Source organism: Meles meles, chromosome 2 (assembly GCF_922984935.1).
Source record: "Meles meles chromosome 2, mMelMel3.1 paternal haplotype, whole genome shotgun sequence".
Taxonomy (NCBI): Eukaryota; Metazoa; Chordata; class Mammalia; order Carnivora; family Mustelidae; genus Meles; species Meles meles.
The window spans coordinates 100677116-100696667 of NC_060067.1; the positions used below are offsets into that span (position 1 = coordinate 100677116).

Here is a 19552-nt window from a genome sequence, read left to right on the forward strand (position 1 = left end):
TAAGGATGCGTCATCATTTCGTTAATGAGCCCCCATTATTTCCAGTGTTCTGTTACTACAAACATTGCTGAACAATATCTTATACATACATCTAGAAGGTTTTTTGTTTTGTTTTGTTCACATCTAGAATGTCTTTGCGAGTATATCTTCAGAGTAAGTTCCCAGTTGTAGAATTACTGGGAATTATCATGCAATATTCCTGAACTAAAGACCCTTTAATGCTCCCCCACCCCACTGAAGGTAGAGTCAAATCCAAACATCTTGGTTACCTGGCCTGCCTGTCCCTTTAACCTGTCAGTTACTCTTTACTTATGACCTGGGGACACACCAGTGTTTTGCCCTTACTCCTGCAAAGTCCTTTCTTACCCCAAGACAAGACTTTTGTACTTATGCTTGCTTCTCGTAACTTTCTGCAAGATGTGGTTGCCTCTTTGTCACTCTGGTTTCAAATCAAAGTCATCTTCTCTGTGAGGTCTAAAAGGGCATAAATGAGCACCTCTATTCCTTCACATCATACTGATTTTCTTTCTTTCTTTCTTTCTTTCTTTTTTTTAAGTTCATTTATTTTTGAGAGAGAGAAACAGTGCGCATGTGCACGCGCATCGCGGGGATTTTGGCGGGCAGATGGAGAGGGAGAGACAGTCTTTTTTTTTTTTTTTTTAAAGATTTTATTATTTGAAAGAGAGTGAAAGCGACAGAGCACGGGAAGGGGGGAGGGTCAGAGGGAAAAGCAGACTCCCTGCTGAGTAGGTGGCCCCATGTGGGGCTTGATCCCAGCACCCAGAGAACATGACCTGAGGGGAAAGCAGACTCAACCCACTGAGCTACCCAGGCACCCCAGGGAGAGATAGTCTTAAGCAGACTCTGCTAAGCCCAGAGTCTGGTGGAGGGCTGGATCTCATGATCCTAGAATCACTACCAAAGCAGAAACCAACAATCCCAGTTTTAACCGACTGTGCCTTCCTAATTAATTTTCATTTTAGTGCTTCACTCTGTGTGAAATTGTCTTCCCCTCTGGAATGTGAGCTCAAAAAGAATAAGAGCCCTATCTCTTTTCTTCACCTAGGCCCAAGATCTCAGATGAACACAGGCTTAAGGAATATCTGGTGAAGAAATGGATAGAGGGTAAATGGGTTTAAAATGACCACATAGGCGGCCAAATTGCTTTCAGAATAGTCACCTGTTTTTATTGCCACTGGCAGTGCCTCAATACCCTTGGAAGCATTTAGTACTACCAAGCATCTACCATTTTTTGTAAACGTCCATTTTAAAGCTCAAAAATAGAGGCCTATCTCCCGTTTCAGAGTAATTTTCTTTAGACGCTGTTAAGAACAAATCAGATATTTTAATATAACCTAATATCCTTCTTCGAAAAATAAACAGGCAATAACAACCATTATTTGAGTGAGAAACATAGTGAATGAGAATGTTTCATATTTGTTTCAAATTGGTGTGATGACTTCTAAGGGCATTGAATTTGGAAATCAAATCTTTTTAAGACTAAAGACTTATCCTTGCAATATACGGTAAAACGTTTGCTGGAATTTGATTCCTTTCTCACTTCCCTCACCTCTTTCATATATCTAATCATCTTACAAATATTTATTGATTGCTCACAGGCCCAGGTACTATAGAAAATCTTTCTCATCAGACCACACCCATATTCTAAGTCAATATCACCAAGCCTTTAGGCCTGGGCTCTATTTTTAAATTCACTCTGACTTGTACTGCAGAAGTATCTAGAATGATAACCCTTAAATGGAGAGACAAGGAAAGTCTATACATGAAATATTCGGGAGGATCGTCTCAAAAATTACTTGTTAATCATCAACCAATCTAGCCTTTTGATGTAAGTAATATTGTACTGCATTTTAAAAACCCTTTCTTTAATTTCTTACTATAATTTCCTCCCTTACAGAGATATTTCTCCCAGTTTCCACTTTTCAGTAGTTTCAGGCAACCTAACTTTGAATGAAAATATCCTCTACAGGTGAGGTGGGGGAAAGAGAGCCCCGGGAAGGAAGGGAATTTTCTTCTTGGTCCTAATGTCCACCTAATTTTTAAAGCATAAGTTCTTTTTTCTAGTTTAAGCTTACAATTACATCCATAGATTAATTATTAGATACCTCCATGTCTCCTATACCTCATTTTTCTGAACATGTGTGTAGTGAGTGGAGGGCCGGCCCCAGTTTCTACTGGGAAAATTCTTTTCCTTCTGAGAATTAAGAGGGGTGTACACAGAAGCTGAGTTTAGGACACTGCTATGAGACTGGGGGTTCAGTAGGGGTCAACATTACATTTAGCCTTCTCCTCAACACAATTCTCTTCCACCTACCCGTGAAATATATAAAACGAAATTTCTCATACATATAAATAAAGTTTTTGCATTGGACCAGTTGGTCCAGTTCTCCTACCTGCTAACTTCCCCCCTCCCCCCTTTGTCTCGGTTGGTTAGCTCTACCTCTCCCCGTACCTAAACCCTCCCCCTCTTCGGGCTACTGGTCGCCCTCCACTTTCCAGGTCCTCAACCCCACCATCCCCAGCTCGCGAATGATTGAGGAGCTCTGGGTGCTGCCGGGCCCCAGGTTTGCCGTAGTCGAAGTCATCGCTCTGGGGTGGGGGACCCCGAGAGTACGGCGGGGGCAGGGGCAAAGAGGTGGAAAGCGCGTTCCTCTCACGTGTAATCTCAGCACAAATTTGCCTGGAGCTCTCCCAGCGAAAGAGCTGGCAGCGTTTACTGTTTCTTTATCGCCTACTAGCCAAGCTTGCAGGTCGCGCGCCTAAGGGCCGCTCCTGGCAAGCCGAAACCACATTCAAAGGCAAGGCTAGGCTGCCCACGAGGTTGGGATTGGGGATTGTGAATGACCTCGAGGCCATTTCCTCCTTCTCGGCGCCCTTCCTCCACTCCCCTAGTCACCTTCGCGTCAGCAAAACTGCCCCTCGGGGCGAGAGGTCTCGCGCTCTCTCTCTCGCAAAGGGTTAATTTTCCGATCGCACGAGGGGGAGGAGATTTCCCCGTAGACAAGTAAAAAGGGTGATGGACAAACGTGCGGGCACTAAGACCGCAAGGCATTCATTTCCTCCGACGGTGGATGCGGACGCCGGGAGGAGGAGAGCCGCGGAGCGAGGAGCTGGGAGCCGTGGCACAGGCAATGCTCGACCCTGGATGTAGCTGAGAGAGGCTGGGAGAGGCCGGCCCGCGGAGATCCAGCCGAGAGGGGAAGACCTGGGGGGGTGGGGGGGTGGATGGGGAAAGCAGACAGGAGAGCACTGGAAATCTAGCGCTTTACAGATTATTTTATTTTGTGTAGAGAACACGTAGCGACTCCGAAGATCAGCCCCAATGAACATGTCAGTGTTGACTTTACAAGAATATGAATTCGAAAAGCAGTTCAACGAGAATGAAGCCATCCAGTGGATGCAGGAAAACTGGTAGGTGATGCTTTCGCGTGACACTCTTCCCGGGAACCCTGGGCGTCTTCCCGGTGCGCCTTAATGTCGGTGTTTTCTGTCTGGGGCGTGAATGGGGCGATGAATCGCCGGCAGCAGAGAGCTGGTCGCTGAGTTCCCGGGTCCCCCGGGTGCAGGAACCACCCGGGCTGCATGAAGCGCGTGGGTCTGAGAGTGCCCCTGTGTGAACCGTGGCTACACATACATCTTTAACATAGATTATATAACATAGAACATACATGAGTGTACAGAGTTAGATGTCTGCGCGACACGGAAGGCGGGAGAGATGCCCCAGTCCAGATTCTGCACCTGAGCTACCTTCTGGTTTTCATCTAGATTTGGGTTTTCTCTGTTGGCCTCCCGCAAGCTGAGTGTGAAAGGCAGTGGAGGAAGGACCCAGGCTTCTGCCCCGTTTAACCCTCTCCCCCCGGCGCTCTCTGGTCCTCGCCCTCTCCCCATCCCTCGTGTCCTTCCTTTCTCCTTGCAGACCTCCTACTTCACTGCCCTACTCTCTGCAGCTCCCCGGCCGGATTTCTCCTTTCCTGGACCCCTTTCCCCACGCGGATCCCTTTCCGGTTTCATTAAGAGGCGGGGGCGGTGGGGGGGAGGGGACAATGAAAACAGTAATAAAAATGAATGAACCCGAGCGAGTGGAGCCACGCCATTATTAAGTTTCTGTTTTACGGGAACGCCTTTTGGACCCACTCAGTTCTAATTCAGTAGGAAGCTGTTGATTGGAGTTGAGACACGGATTAAAAACCCTCGGTCCGCAGAGTCCTTGGGGGCTCTTCCCCAGACACACTTCTAATAGGGAAAGAGTCTCGCTTGTTTAGTGTGTTCCCTCCGCCGGTCCTTTTAAAAAATCCCTGTGTGGGAGATCCTGTGTCACCTTGCAATATTTAACAGCGGAGGGTGTGCTCATCTCGCTTCTTCCTTGTAGACCGAGGTGCTGGGGCAGGCATTCCGGTCCCCTCCTTGAGCCCGGGTCTGGCGATCAGTGAAGTGCACGCTCAACAACCCCGGAGCTCGGCAGCGGCCTGCAGCCTCCCAGGGGCTGGATGGGAGGGTTGGGCTGAGGGGCTCTCCCGCGCCAAGGGATCCCGCCCGCCGCCGCGTGCGCGACTGCGCGTGCCCCGCGGCGTCACGACCTGCCTTCCCTCCCCCCTCTCATCAATGGGAAACCAAAGACGCGGGCGCGCGGCGGGCCGGGGCTGGCTGGTGCAGCAGGAGGGGGTGCCGCGGGCCGGAGCTGGTGGAGGGAGGTTCAACTTCCTCTCCTCCGGTCCCCAGTTGCGACCGGCCCGGGGAGTCTGGGCCGCGGTGCCTGCCTCCTCCCGCCCAGCTGGCCATTTGCGGCGGCAGCCGGGCCGAGCCCGCCCCCTGCGAGGTGCGCGCCGGCTGGGCCCGGCCCGTTGGGGGCGGGTGTGGAGGGCCAGGCGCACTCAAACTCGCTGTGGCCGGGCTGTGGACTGCACTGGGTGCGGGGCGTGAGGGGGCCCGAAGGCCGCGTCTGGCCGGAGCCGGAAGCTGACAGGGGGACACGATCCGCTCCGAAGCCCTGGAAGGGCGGTGGGCACATGGGGCGCGGGGCTGAGGCCCCTCCTGGGCGGACGGGCGCCGAGGGTGGGTCCGAAAGGTGGTGGTACACCTCTCGAGGCTGGAGCCCGTAGGAGTGCAGACACTGAAAGGCCTTTGGCGCTTGGGGAGGCGACGCCTCTCCGCCCAGGCGGCCTGCGGACCTTCTCCGGAGGCACTTCCTCCTCCCGCGTAGAGGGTGGTGCTGAAGGCGGGGCGGGGGCGGGGCCCGAGGCAGCGGGCGCTCGGAGCTGCGAGGCGGGCCCACCGTGCGGCGGAGTCTTCTCTGCAGCTGTTTGTCATGTTCACTCGCCACGCCACTCGAGCCCATCTAGTCTTCCTTGTCTCCAACTTGCTGCACCTTTACGGAGCCTGCCTTTCTGGAACCGGGGTCCCCTCACCGTGGCTACCCCCATTCACTGTTGGCCAGCCACCCCTTGCACCACCAAGATCCATAGGTCCATATTTACGGGTTGCCTTTTCTCTGAGGCCAGGTAACCATTTCCCGCTTCTTTATTCCATTCACTCAACAAGCACACAATGAGCCAGACAGGGCCCAGCCCACATTGGGACTGAAAATGGCCAAAATGTGCCCAAAAGTTATTTTCTCCTGTTGAGCTCTCACCACTGGTTTCCTTCTAGCTCTTTACGGACCGTTCTTCTGGCATCTTTCCTTGCTTTTTACTCATATATATGAATATTTACATGTCTGCCGGTGCCTCCTTCCTACCAGACTATCAGCTCTTTAGGGCATGGTTCTTGTCTCATTCGGAGCACGTTGGCGCTTTGTACGTGGCAGATGCTGGGGGAGATGCTTATCCGGGGAGTTAAAATGATTACTGGTGCCCATTTTATTGCCAACACTACCTGTTAATACCTGAACTTTAGCATATTTGGCTTGCCCCTGCGTTTGAATACGTCACCTACTGGGATTTTTCCCTTCCTTTTTCTTTGTGGACCCTATTTTTTTAGATTGCCTTTTGCAGTCAAAAAGCCTTTCAGACAGTTACTCTCTTTGCATGTCTTCCTGACCTTAATTGTCTTGCTTTCTCCTTTTTATCCCAGAGGGGATGCATTTCTCCCAGTATCCTGGGGGTCCAGTTTTGTAAACCCCCCCCACCCCACCCCAAATCCCAACAGCACAAAGTCTTGACTAAGGTGTGTAAGAAAACGATTTTCTTTTCTTTTCTTTGCCCTTGTTAACAGGAGTAGGGAGCTCCATAACCCAGGCTTAGACCACCCCTGGGGGCAGGGGAAGTTTAGGAAACCAAAGCCTTACCTGTTCAAAATGGTTTGAAATAGCTTCTGGGGGAAGAACAAAATGTTGTGAAGTATCTACTCTGTGGTTTGAGAATCATTTGCACTTGTCCTTAAAAATTCTTAGATACGACCTCAAACAAAGCTTGTTAATTTAGAAAATTAAAACTTCTCTCTCAAAAATGAGCTCATTTTGAAGAATTGTGAGAGAGGCCAGGAGTGCTGTTTTGTCAGTATGCTGTCTGTCCTACTTTGCATTATTTAAGAGGACCTTAAATAAGTGTAGTTTATTAAACTTATCCTATAATCCATATTCATTACCTTATTACATATTAATGTTAAGGCCCCTTTATTTTGGATTGGTATTTGTATAAACACTACAGAGTTCAACTGTGGCAAGCTTTCCTGGTTTATTGCTGCCTTCACAAATGATTAATCCTATACTCATTGTTCTAAACACAGGATAAGTTCTATAGACCTTTTAAATTTTCTGTCCAATAGTCTCATGTATAATAGAGCAGCAACTGAAATGCAAAGTAATAAATATATTTCCTTGGAGAATCATCCTGAGACCTCATCTTGAAACTACACGGCAAGTTAAAAATATCTCGGGTAACGTTATCCAATACATACGACTTTATTAGATGAGGAAGAGGTAGAGGAAAATGCATGTATGCCCAGTAGCATTTTTGACTTCCAGTTCCACACTGAAAAGCTCTGTCTGTGATTTCACAACATTGAAAAAGGCATTTTGCCCTTTAATGAGATGTCTCGCCTTTACCCGTTAGCTGATTTAATTTATACGTGCTGCTAGCAAGGAAGCGAAATCACGTAGTGACTGGTAAGGCAAGGCGACCTAAAACTCATTGAGTGAGAAGGGGAGCTGGGCTCTGCCTTCTCTTTCAGCAGCCTGCCAGGTTTGTGCTAACAGCAGTGGATGCTAGTTAGTCGCTCCAGTTGTAATTGTCTGGCCAATGATGATTATCTTCTGATGTCGGCTGACACGGTGTTCACCAATAGGAAAACAGGAGGCCTGTGCTGACTGCTGTAACATTGTGGCTGTGAGGTGACGTCATCACAGGGCTTGCCTAGAACCTCATGAGGCCCTCCCCCGCTCCTCTCTGGCATCCTTCACATATTCAGCCTTTCAATGCTTTGTATATTTTTCTGACTTTTTCCACTCCCCCCACCGAGGTATCTGTTATAAAGGTTTAATTGTTTACATTTTGTGTTCTATGTTTTAGGGTCTACAAGCTAGTGTAGGATTTTTTAAGATTAAATACTATCCAAGGAAATCTTGGGATCCTCAAATTTGTTTTGACTAAGAAAAAAAATGGAAGAAACACTATTTGAAAGGAAATGTACATTGTTATATGGGAGGCTCAGAAAGTAACATGATGTATAATTTCTGTATTAAAGGAACATATATAAAAACATCATAAGCCTTAGTATTTTACTCAAAATAGAGCATCATAAGGCATGTCAAACTTTTAAAATGCGGGCAAAGTATTAAGCTGTTGTTTATCCTGTAGTGACAATTGTTCTGCATCGATCCCTAAAATCCTTGTGATCTGCTGTATTCGTTTAGAGAAAAATGGCTGGAGCATAGTGCAATCTGCTCTCATGAAACAGGAAAGACCAGAGTCTCATTTAATCTGTGCCACTACAGCCAATACAAATTTGGTCAGCTACCTAGGAAAATACTGTGTCCATATAATACTCATGCTTCTTGCCACCTTGGGGAATCACAGTTCATATTAGTCTTAGGATTGAAAAGTCCTAAGTGAGGAATTTAGCATGTCATTCAATAAACTTTAGAGAGCGCTGGGATATTGGTGTAATAGCACTAGGTTAAGAATGAGAAGACTGAGGAAATGTACAGAGAAGAAAAATAATCTATGTTATGGTATTAGAAAATAATGAAGTGTGTGAGAGGTCTGATCTGAACTTTTATGTATCTTTTTAAAAATTATGTATTTTCACACAGTCCTTGGTATTTTAGGATTCCAGGAATAATAGAAATTATTTTATGATCATATTATCCATCCCTATATTTGCATTAGTTATAAATAATAGCGTGTGATGATAAAATTTTTACATAGGGCCTTTTGTTAAATTGAAGGTTGAATTTTGTGAATAAGGGTTGTTGCTTGTTGCTTTTAATGTTAGGTGATGATAATTCTAAAGGTATCAGGATCACATTGTCAGATGTGATCTAAGAACTCTCCAGATCTAAGAGTTACTTCGCATACTTCTTGAAAGAAGATTCTTTCAAGTTAAACAGTGGAAATGTTGTAGGGTGGGAGGTGAGGGATGGAGACTTAGAAATACTTAGGAGGGCATAAAATACCCATCTAGTCAGTCTTTAGCTGATGAAGCAAAATGAAGGAGTGTGACACTATTCAGTTAATTCAAGAATTCATCTTTGCTTCAGTGATCTGGATATTTTAGGTTCAAGTATTTTTGTTTTGTTTTTTTTTTGAGAATACTTAAAATATGTTTCATAATAGATAACCGACATCCTCTTTCTATTTTTATTTGCATTTATTCTGTGCAGAATTTACGCCTGGGCCATGAGTTTTTGTTTCTTAAAATATGTTTCATAATAGATAACCGACATCCTCTTTCTATTTTTATTTGCATTTATTCTGTGCAGAATTTACTCCTGGGCCATGAGTTTTTGTTTCTTCAGTTTCTTCTGAGATATCTTTTTATTCTTTGTAAGCTCTTCTGGTTTAGGGACAATCAGCTCTTTTTCAGTAAGGAAATCTCTGTGTGGCAAGGAGAGCTCACATATGGATTAATCCAACCACGAGCCTTCTAAGTTCTTCGCTCTTCAATGCATCCTGGGGGCTTGGTTCACCCGGATGTGCTCAGTGACCAGAGAATCGACATCTAAACCCTTAAGTTTAGCATTACTCTCTGAATTCAGCACTCTTCTAGGGCCACCGACCCTGTGTCCAGCTCCACTGTTTGGCACACCTACCAACTTCACCGTGATAGCGGCGGGATGGCATTTACTGCTTCTGCAAAGTGACATCTTTCAGATACTTGGTGGCTTTTTGGATATGCATAGCCTTGTTGGCCTGGGCAGTTACATATGTGTTCCTAAAGGAAGTACACAGATCTGAACCTCTTGATTTGCATGATTTTGTAGGGTTTTGGGGAATGAAGCATTTTCAGAGGTCACGTCAGGCCTCTTAGGGGAAGAAGGGGGGTGGTGCAAGTATTTTCTAAAATGAATTATCTAAAAATTGACTCAATGATCCACTTAATTTTTCATGTAAGGACATAGGTGAGCTGGACTAGCCTTCATTAATAAGAACCAGACAGCAGTCCACAAACTTTCCCTTAGTTCTTTACCTTTACCTGTTCTATCTTCTAGTCCCTACCTTCAAATCTTCCTGCTCCCGTTTACTTTCCACTTACATTTGTTAAAAGAGCACAGGCATTTACATAGAAAAATTACCTATGTATACCACAAACACATTTCTATTGATAACCCTAGAAAACTTGAATGAAAATATAACATGGCTTTGTTGGAATATTAAGGTTCATAACTTTATCTGTATTCAGACTGTACAAACAGGCTGGTACAAATGTGTAACTTTTGGCCTAGTTATTCACAGAACTTAAGTAGCATCCTTAATGATATTTAATTTCTGGTCATTTTATTTTAGAAATAGATTCGTTCTTTTTAAAAAAATTATTGTCCTAGAGTCAAAAATGAATTTGTACTTTTAAGCCTGTTGAGCGAAAACTGTTCCATAACATTGGGTCCCTGTAAGTCATCAAGGTTCAAGCTTGTGTGTTTATCGTGATTCATTTCCATACTGAGCACTCAAAATTTTTAGTCTTAAGGTTCTTTACCCTAGTGTGTTGGAATGACAAATACTTTTAGGAAAAACTTCTGTTTAATCGGTTACTCGCTGGGAACTTTCTGCAATTTAACTTTAAAGCTTGTCTGCCTCCTCCCCTCCAAATGTACAAGTGAAAAAGATTTGCACTTCCCCTTGCTGAGGTGAATAAGACATACTGATTACAAGGAATTTTGCCGGATGGATAATTTTCTAATAATTTGATTTCCTCCAGATTTTTGTATTTTGGTAGTTTTCTTTCTAAAAATTTTATAACTGATTGAAATATGGCTAGGGGAATATTACTGACAGAATGTCTTTTGGACTGAGGGATCTCAACTGTTTTTATTTAGGTTTATGATCACATATATTTTTTAAATTTTATTTACTTATTTGATAGGCAGAGATCACAAGTAGGCAGAGAGGCAGGCGGGGAGGGGGGGAAGCAGGCTCCCTGCAGAGCAGAGAGCCCTATGTGGGGCTCAATCCCAGGACCCCAAGATCACGACCTGAACTGAAAGCAGAGGCTTTAACCCACTGAACCACCCAGGCACCCTATGATCACATATTTTAAACGAAATAGGTGTAACCCCCTTTCTTAAAGATAAATTTCAAATGTTTTAGCCCAACCTTTAACTTTATTAACACCCATCCTTGGAGCTAGTGTTTTGTTTGGTTTTGTTTTTTTAATTGATCCTTTGAGTTCTGGGGCTGAATTTTTGAATTGACTTTTGAATTCATTAACTCTTAATGAACAGTATACATCATTCTTTGAAGATTATGAAAAAAACGCATGAAATGCATGTTACATATTTTTGTTAGGAGAGGTACAGGCATTTACCTAGAAAAGTACACACATACACATAAGGACGTTAAAGTGACTTTCAAAAAATAAAAACTGATACCCTATTATAGACCATGTCTTTCCTATTTCTTGCTATTTAAAGAGCACCTTGCTGAACTGGACATACCTCTAAAATTTGCAAAACAGGTCCCAATTTACTTGCTTTTTGTCAATTTTTTTAAAGTTGGCTCCATGCCTAGTATGGAGCCCAACACAGGGCTTCAGCCCATGACCCCGAGATCAAGATCCCAACTGACTGAGCCACCCAGGTGCCCCTTGACTTTTATCAATGTTTTTTAAAACTAGTTAAATAATGATTTTAAGATTTTATTTTATTAATTTTTTTTTTATTTGACAGAGAGAGAGTACAAACAGGGGTAACAGCAGGCAAAAGGAGAGGGAGAGGGGGAAGCAGAAGCAGGCTCCCTGTTGAGCCAGGAGCTCAATGCAGAGCTCCATCTCAGGACCCTGGAATCATGACCCGAGCCAGAGGCAGATGTTTAACCAACTGAGCCACCCAGGTGCCCCAATAATTTGATTTTAATAAATATTGTAAAATCACAAAAATTGAATATTTAATTAATTAGTTCGACCCCTATCAGTACTTGGATTTTTCCCAATTATTAATAAATTTTAAAAATCTTCAAAATAGTTAATAATGGCTGAAACCTTCAAGTTTGGGGGTTTTTTTTTGTTGTTGTTTTACTTTTTGTCTCGTAGGCTCAGTTGTTCCTTCTCTTCAAAAGCTGGTGTTAATAAAATGTCAAAGCTTTTAGGATACTAGGCCCACTCTCACTGGGGTAATTGACTCAGGTGTAGTGAGTTTAGTGGAATTGAATGCTTTGAAGTTGAGAATTTTATGATCTTGTTTTAGGAGGCACAATAGGGAAACAGGAGCTAGTTGAAAAGGTTTATTCCTAAAACTTTTTTTTTTTTTAATTAAATGTGTGAGATTTCCAGGATCCTGGGATCGAGCCCCGCATCGGGCTCTCTGCTCAGCAGGGAGCCTGCTTCCCTCTCTCTCTCTCTCTGCCTGCCTATTTACTTGTGATCTCTCTCTGTCAAATAAATAAATAAAATATTAAAAAAAAAAAAAGTGTGAGATTTCTAGTAAAGTCTTTGGGTGCATTAAACATTTAAAAGCTGGACTAGTTGTGGTTATCATTACAATAAAAGGGAAGGAAGCTTAGTAAATGTACTGTAAATATCAATGTCTATAGTTTCCTCTCAATTTTATGACTTCTTGGCAGACTTAATTTAAAGATGTTTAAAAGTAGGGTAGATTTTCTTTATTTTAGAGTAATGATACTAATACTTGGTACATAATTGTTTACTGATGGCAGGCATTCTTTTTTATTTTTATTTTTTAAGATTTTATGTATTTATTTGAGAGAGAGCACGAGCAGGGGGAGAGGCGGAAGGAGAGGGAGAAGCAGACTCTCCGCTGAACTGGGAGCCTGTGGCAGGGCTCGATCCAGGAATCCCAGGATCATCACCTGAGTGGGATGCTTAACCCACTGAGCCACCCAGGTGCCCCGCAGGCATTCTCTTAAAATGCTTACATGTGTTAACTGTTACATCCTCCCAGTCACCCTTTGATGTATTATCTTTTTTGATTTCTTATGACAGGAAATGAGGCTCAGTTTGGTTATACAAGTTGGGATTTGCAGGTAGGGACTAAAAAGGGAGGAATGGGCTCCAGGCCAGATGAAGAATTTGTCACTGAGGCTTCGATCATCCCCTCATTTGAATAGGAATAAATACTCAATTAACAGTGCACCTGGTCACTTGAAGCACTGTAAACACAGAAGGAAATTGTGGTTTTAGTCAAGGATCTCCCAAGTGCCTCTAAAAAATTTTTCCTAAGAGATCCTGAACACGGCAGGCCAGGGTCACTATAAAAAACACCTCTCAATGTTGTAGTGAACATTAAACTAGGTAGCTACATAAGTATCTAAATTAAATGATTAAATGATTTAAAATGACTAAAACGATTACAAATGATTAAATGCCTTAATCATTAAGAAGTATTTCCTGAATAGTATGTGTTCATCTATCAACACTTGTAGGAGTGGGGAAAGCCATGTCACCTTTAATGTTGTTTCTGTCATAAACAATTCCAGTTTTGCCGCAAGCAAACAACAGATTGGGAAACTTTTCTATAAAGCATGCTTTCTGTCTGCTTCTCTTCCACGAGCCTCATACATTCAGCTTGGTTCTAGACTCCAGGAATTTGTTTCCACCTGGCGCTGACTCTACCCTTCTTTCCTCCAGGCAGGTTTTAGTAGCTATGGTAAATAGCCACCCACTGTTGACAGAAGGGGGAAAAAAAAGATGTGTGGGTCGGGATGTCCCTATTCTTTGAGGTGTGTTCCTGCAGTGTGAAGAATTAAAATGTACTTTTACTTGTTTTGTTCATGAGTTTTAAGTCCTTGATCTATTCTACAGAAAATAATACTGTAGGAAAAAGACATGAAAGCATTAGAAAACATAAAGATGTGGGAAATAAAACATCTTTCTTATCCAGAGGCAGCCACTGTTCTTTTGCCACATTTCCTTCAGCCTTGTTTCCAAGGTTTTGATATACTTTAGATCATTCAGTGCAAACTGTTGATAGATTGAGTTCTTTATTACGTGCCGGGACTGCCATGGGCACTCTACATTTAATATATCATCTCATTACAATTCTTATGTTACGTATTTCCCTCTTTACATTATAAAGATACCGCTAAAACCTCCCCATAAGTGTATTTTCCATATATTTTATTGTTTGGTATTCTTTGGACTCAAATTAATTTAGGTAACCATTGCCTACTGTTGAACATGTTAAGTACCTAAGATTTTGCTATTAGAACTAGTCCTCTGATTATCTTTGCATATTAATTTTTTAACATATCTGATATATTCCTTTGTATAAATACAAACTGTAATGCAGGAGACTTACCTCTTTTTAAGGTTTATGATATCTACGGCTTGGCTGATGTGTAGAAAAGTGGAACCAATTTGCACTCCAGCAAGGAAGGACAGTTTTCTTGTCCTTCTTAGCCCTGAAGATGATTGCATTTAAAAAATCTTTGATAAGTTCATGCAAAATGGGATATCCCATTGCTTTAATTTATATTTATTTGTTTGTAGTAAGTTCCAGACAATTTACTTGGGTGTATTTTCCACTTGCTTTTATAAGTTCTCTCTACTGGGCCTTTCCTAGTTAGCTATTATTTGGGATATATTAAGTTAGCTATACACTTGGGATATATTAAGGATATTCACTTGGTCCAGCATGACAACTTTGTCGTGAATAATTTCTTCTCTAGAGTGACTTCTGGCCACTAGTTTAATATATGAAATAGAAATGTATTTTTAATCACCCTATGAATTAAGGAAAACAACTCTGCTTATCTCTCTATAAATAACCTGTAAGGCAACAGCCCCAGGGAAGAAGGGAAAGAGGAGAGAAAGCCTGGAGACTGGGCTTCAGTGTGGAGGGAGAATGAGTGGCCCCTTGGACTTCCTACACATTTTTACACTCTCTTATTTGCATTTATTTTTCAGTTTTCCACAGGTGTGGTGATGAGTGTGCGCTGTGGTATTCTAGCATGGTGGTTAAACACTTGGACTCTGGAGCCACTGTGTCTGGGTTCAAGTCCTGGTTGAGCCACATAGCAGCTGAGTGACCATCTCTCTAGCAGATGAATTAGCACCTCTGCTTCAGTTCCCTCATCTTTAAATAGAGAGATGATAATAATAGTATTGGGGATGTTCATGAGGGAATCTACGTTAGCAGGTTGTGAGAATTAGACTATTTATTACACATTAAGTCCTTAGAACAGTGTCCAGGACCATATATAATTTTTATTATATCTTTATTGTTGTCTGCACATAGACTCTATGGCATCAAAAGAAAAAGGGAGGAATCATAATTAAATTCCAGTAGAACTGAGGTCACCCCAAGTGGCTGTGCAGTCAGTTCTCCAAATATGACAAAAAGGCCCATTACCCATGAGCCACTACCAAGGGATAGGCATTGAGGGAAAAAAAACAAGAAAAAGAAAAAAATCTGACATCGACTTTGCCGTCAAGAAACTTATAATTTGAAGGAGCCCAGCAAGAGAAAATATTGTTAATATAAATGTGATTTTTAAAAAAGTATGGGGGGTGCGAACTCTACCATGAACATTTGGAACATTTTTTAAAAATCTATGCTTTATCTTCCAACACAACGTAACAAACAGTGTGAAATTGAGGCAGTCCTGGGAATAGATGCTGATTACTAATTTATTTCCTATAAACACCTGAGATTATCTCATTTAATAATTTATTCAGCAAGAGTATGATAGTGTCTCTATTGTGTTACACACACTGAAGGTAAAATCACTAAGTGAAATGATAGTGGCTGAAAATTTTGGAGTTATAAATTCCCAAGTTTGGGCTTCAAGTAAGTCTTTGGTCACTGCTCAAAGATATATATATATAGATATCTATATATCTATATATATTTAATTTCAATGAAAGAAGCATGGCTGTTTGATTTCTTAGTGAAGTAAAACAAGGGAGGATTACATGTCCGTTTTCTCTTATGTTCCGGAATCTCAGTGAGCTAGTGGTGGAGAAACTGAAGGGGAGTCCTTTAAGGTTCCCAGTTTTCTCATTCTTGAGACAAGGAGGTCCATTAGGGGTTCCCAGGGTATGGAGGAGCTTTTCGTCCATGTGCTTATTCCTTCCTCTCTTAGCTCCTGTTGAAGGAGTCATCAAGGGTACACGTCTGCCTATTGACCCTCAAGCTAGACCTGGCATTTGCAGGATCATCATTCCCTCCCTTGTTTTTGAGATGTGTGTTCTTCCCATTGTTCCCATACTACAAGCCACTTCAAGGACGTAGCCTTGAGAGAGTCATGTTTAGAGAGACCATCTGGACTATATACACAACTGAACCCTGTGAAAGGCCTTTGTACCAACTCTTAAGATTCCGGCAGGCAGGGGCAGAGATCTGCCTGTCTTGCAGCCTCTGAAGACCAGCCTCATATGTAAATTCCCTTGCTTTTTAAAACTGCCTTGTACCAGCCTGGAGTGATCTGCCTCTTTCTTCCGGCTCTGTGCACAAGGGACCAGTTTTGAATTTCACCTGGAGGACTCCTGAGGTTACCAACCAACAGCTCCCCATCCAGGCCTGGAGTTCGCATGGCAGTGGGCAACTTGCACCTCTGTTTGTGATGGCCCCAGAGGGGAAGTGTGCCGTGCTCTTAGAGGTATCTTATAACTAATTTCTAAGATAATAAATATGTAAGTTGTAAGTGGACTGTCCCCTTGGCTCGTATCAACTGTAGAGAAATTCTTCTTTCAGACCTAGTGTTGTAGAGACTTGGAATTTGTAGATACTTGGAACAGTAGCAGTTAAATGTGGAAAATGACCCAAAGGTCCAGGAAATGAAGAAATTTAAATTTTTTTTCTGAGGTCAAATTTGAGAAGCGTTTATTTGTCAGAGCAAATATGCTGTGCTTTCTCTTATTGTCCTGTAGGTAGGAATTTTCATGAAGTGTAGAAATTCTGCTCTCATGAAAAATGGCCCCATGAAGGACTATAACACTTAGTACTGACATGAAATTAGGAGATAACTAACATCTAGGGACATTGTGATGCTTAATCAGAAAACCCAGATAGTTTCATGGAATTTTCTAGATTATAGGAGTGTGCTTCAAACTTTTTGCTCACATCCTCCTAAGACGTTTCAAAAGCTATATATTGTCTGACACATTTGAAATGTTTCATTATAAGCTGAATTAACTTCTTAACTGTTAGAATAAATAAATGAGGATTAGCTAGTTAAACAAATATTTTATGATGTGCTACTTTATTGAATAATACACAGTGAATCTGAAATTATATAAACATTTTTATCAATGCTTTTATTTTATCGATGGCTCCCCAAAACATGACACTTTCCATAATAAAAGAATCAGTGGCATTAACCTATAGGGCTTCTGTTCTGAGAATTCAGAACATCTCAGTGTTCATGATGTAAAAGGCTCTAAACAGAAGGGAAAAAATAAAGATTATCTTTCTGCCTCATCATTGATCATTTTTACTTTGGGGGGCTAGAAGGAAAGACCTAGGCAGGCTATCAAGTTTTAGGTTTTTTGTTTTTTTTTTTAAAGATTCTATTTATTTATTTGAGAGAGGGAGAGAGAGCACAAGCAGGGGGAGGGGCAAAGGGAGAGGGAGAAGCAGACTCCACACGAGCAGTGAACCTGATGTGGGACTCGATCCCAGGACCCTGAGATCATGACCTGAGCTGAAGGCAGATGCCTAACTGACTGAGCCACCCAGGCACCTGGCTATCAAGTATCTTAAACTATGTTTTTTTGACTGCAGAGAAGATTATAGATAGAATTTCCAAATATGTTGTATTTGTTAGGACTAGTTTTCTAAACAGGGTAAAGTGATTTCTTTTTAACTTGGTCACCTATTGTCAGAACCTGAGGATGTTCTACAGAAACCTCCTTCAGTCCGTTCCACTGGGGGTGGCTCCGATTGTTGAAGGCTGTTATACACATTGACCTGAAAGTTGAGTACCCCCGTCATTCCTCCATTAGTCCTTGTGCTAACTCTACCTGTATTTAATTCCCCCTTCCAAATGACCATTTTGTATGCATTTGAAAATTGCTATTATGCCCTCTGTAGGTTTTCTTTTCTTTTCTTTTCTTTCTTTCTTTATTTCTCTCTCTTTTTTAAAGATTTTATTTACTTATTTATCTGAGAGAGAGCATGAGAGGTGAAAGGTCAGAGGGAGAAGCAGACTCCCTGCTGAGCAAGGAGCCCTATATGGGACTTGATCCTGGGACGTTGGGATCATAACCCAAGCCGAAGGCAGTTTCTTAACCAGCTGAGCCACCCAGGCACCCTGCAGTCTTTCTTTTCTAAGCCATTTCTCGTGTATTATTTGCAGCCCACTGGTAATCCACATGGACACTTCTGAAAAATCAAAAATTAGGACTCCTTTTGGTTTGGACAATTCAATGTGACCGACTAAGAAGCTGCTAATCAATTTTTTAAAGCTTGGTACATATATATTAAAATGAGCAAGTCTGTATTAGAGAACAGTGGTGGTGGAGGAGAGAATTATAATTTTAATCTACTGGAAGGTCGGCCATGTGGTCGTTTGGAACTTTACAAAGCTCTTATTGTACATATGACATTCTGGAAATTTTAAGGACTCTAAGAGAACCTCAAGGGTTATCTTGAGTTGTAGTGATTTTCAATTACTGCTCATGCATTCACATTTGCAGAAATCCTTTTTTGAACTTGTATGTTCTGATTGCTGACACTGTGGTGACATCATTTTGATTGGTACTTAGGTTTTTTGCAATTATCGAGTTATTTTTCTACTGATGAGGGTAGTTTGGGGTTAAAAAAATAAAAATTCGAGAACCAGGTTGTGTCCCTGATCCTTCAACAGATATTTTGGCCAGACTCAGTTAGAGGAGATGGTTTGTCTTCAGAGTACACGAGCAGGCTTCGTGGCGGAGATTGAGAATGAGTATGTCTATATGAGTATGGAGGTGCCCAGGTACTGTGAAAGGTACTCCCAGGTAATTGTTACTGGGAGTACTGCTTGATGATGCTGATTCCGTCCTACATTCTTTGGGTTTGTCTTCTCAGACCATTGATTTCACAAACTCAACTTCTTCCAACTTGCTCAACTTCCTTTGTTGTCTGCTTCAGGGCAGCATACCAAGACCTTCGTGATCTGGCTCTCAGGTCATTTCTCTTGGCTCAGGGCCATTATCACTGCTCTCCCTCAGGCTCCCATCCTACCTTTTGTCTCCTCACTCACTTTCCTCCCTCTATTGTCTTCCTAGTCTTTCAGCAGAAGTCACAGATCCCATCCTGTCACTCCTGCCTTCAAACCTCCAGTGGTTTCCCACTGTCTATATGACTAGTCCAAATTGTTTTGGTTGGTTTGAAAGGCCATTTAAAACTTGGCTCCAAAGCCCCTTCCTAGTGTTACCTATTGAAGTAGCCCTCATCCCTGGCTATCTATGCAAATGCAAATTAAAATCCCTTTTCCTCCCTACCCATCAAAATCCACTAGGTCCTCCCTTGTGGTTTCCAGGCACTTGACTCATAACTGGGTGAGTATTTTTTCTTCTAGCTTTGAAATCACAGAATTTGGCACATAGTTGTACTCTGTGTGTGTTAAACAGATGAATGCATATTTGTATGGATACTCAAGCCTGTTCATTCACTTTCAAATATGTCTGATTTATTATCCAGTACACTTTATATTGTCCTTAAGTGAATCATGGGACACTGTCCGGTGCCTTATTGAAACAGTAAAAAAAAAAAAAAAAATACATATTCTCTTCTAATTTTATTTTTAAGAGGAAAAGGTATTAATTTATCATGACTAATTTTTAGTGAAACTGTGCTAATTGTTGGAGATTATTAGATCTTTTCTAGGCACTCAAGCCATCTATTCCAATCAGAAAGAAGTTAAAAGACTTACCTACAATGAGGGATGGGTAGGACTGTATGCACAAGGAACAAAGATCAGGAAGAAAATAATACTCA

The 19552-nt window shown here is 42.2% G+C and overlaps 1 protein-coding gene across 2 annotated transcripts in view; it reads left to right on the plus strand.

Annotated features, from left to right (window-relative positions):
- Positions 1-2936: 2936 nt before the first annotated feature.
- Positions 2937-19552, plus strand: part of ELOVL6 (ELOVL fatty acid elongase 6) — a 125428-nt gene continuing 108812 nt past the window's right edge. The window contains exons 1-2 of one of the 2 annotated variants that reach the window (XM_045997568.1): positions 2937-3149; positions 3312-3432. In XM_045997568.1, the coding sequence (XP_045853524.1) occupies positions 3344-3432 (89 nt within the window). In that variant the 5' untranslated portion in view covers positions 2937-3149; positions 3312-3343. Of the gene's footprint in view, positions 3150-3178; positions 3433-19552 lie in introns of those variants that run through there. The other variant, XM_045997569.1, reaches the window with a different exon arrangement.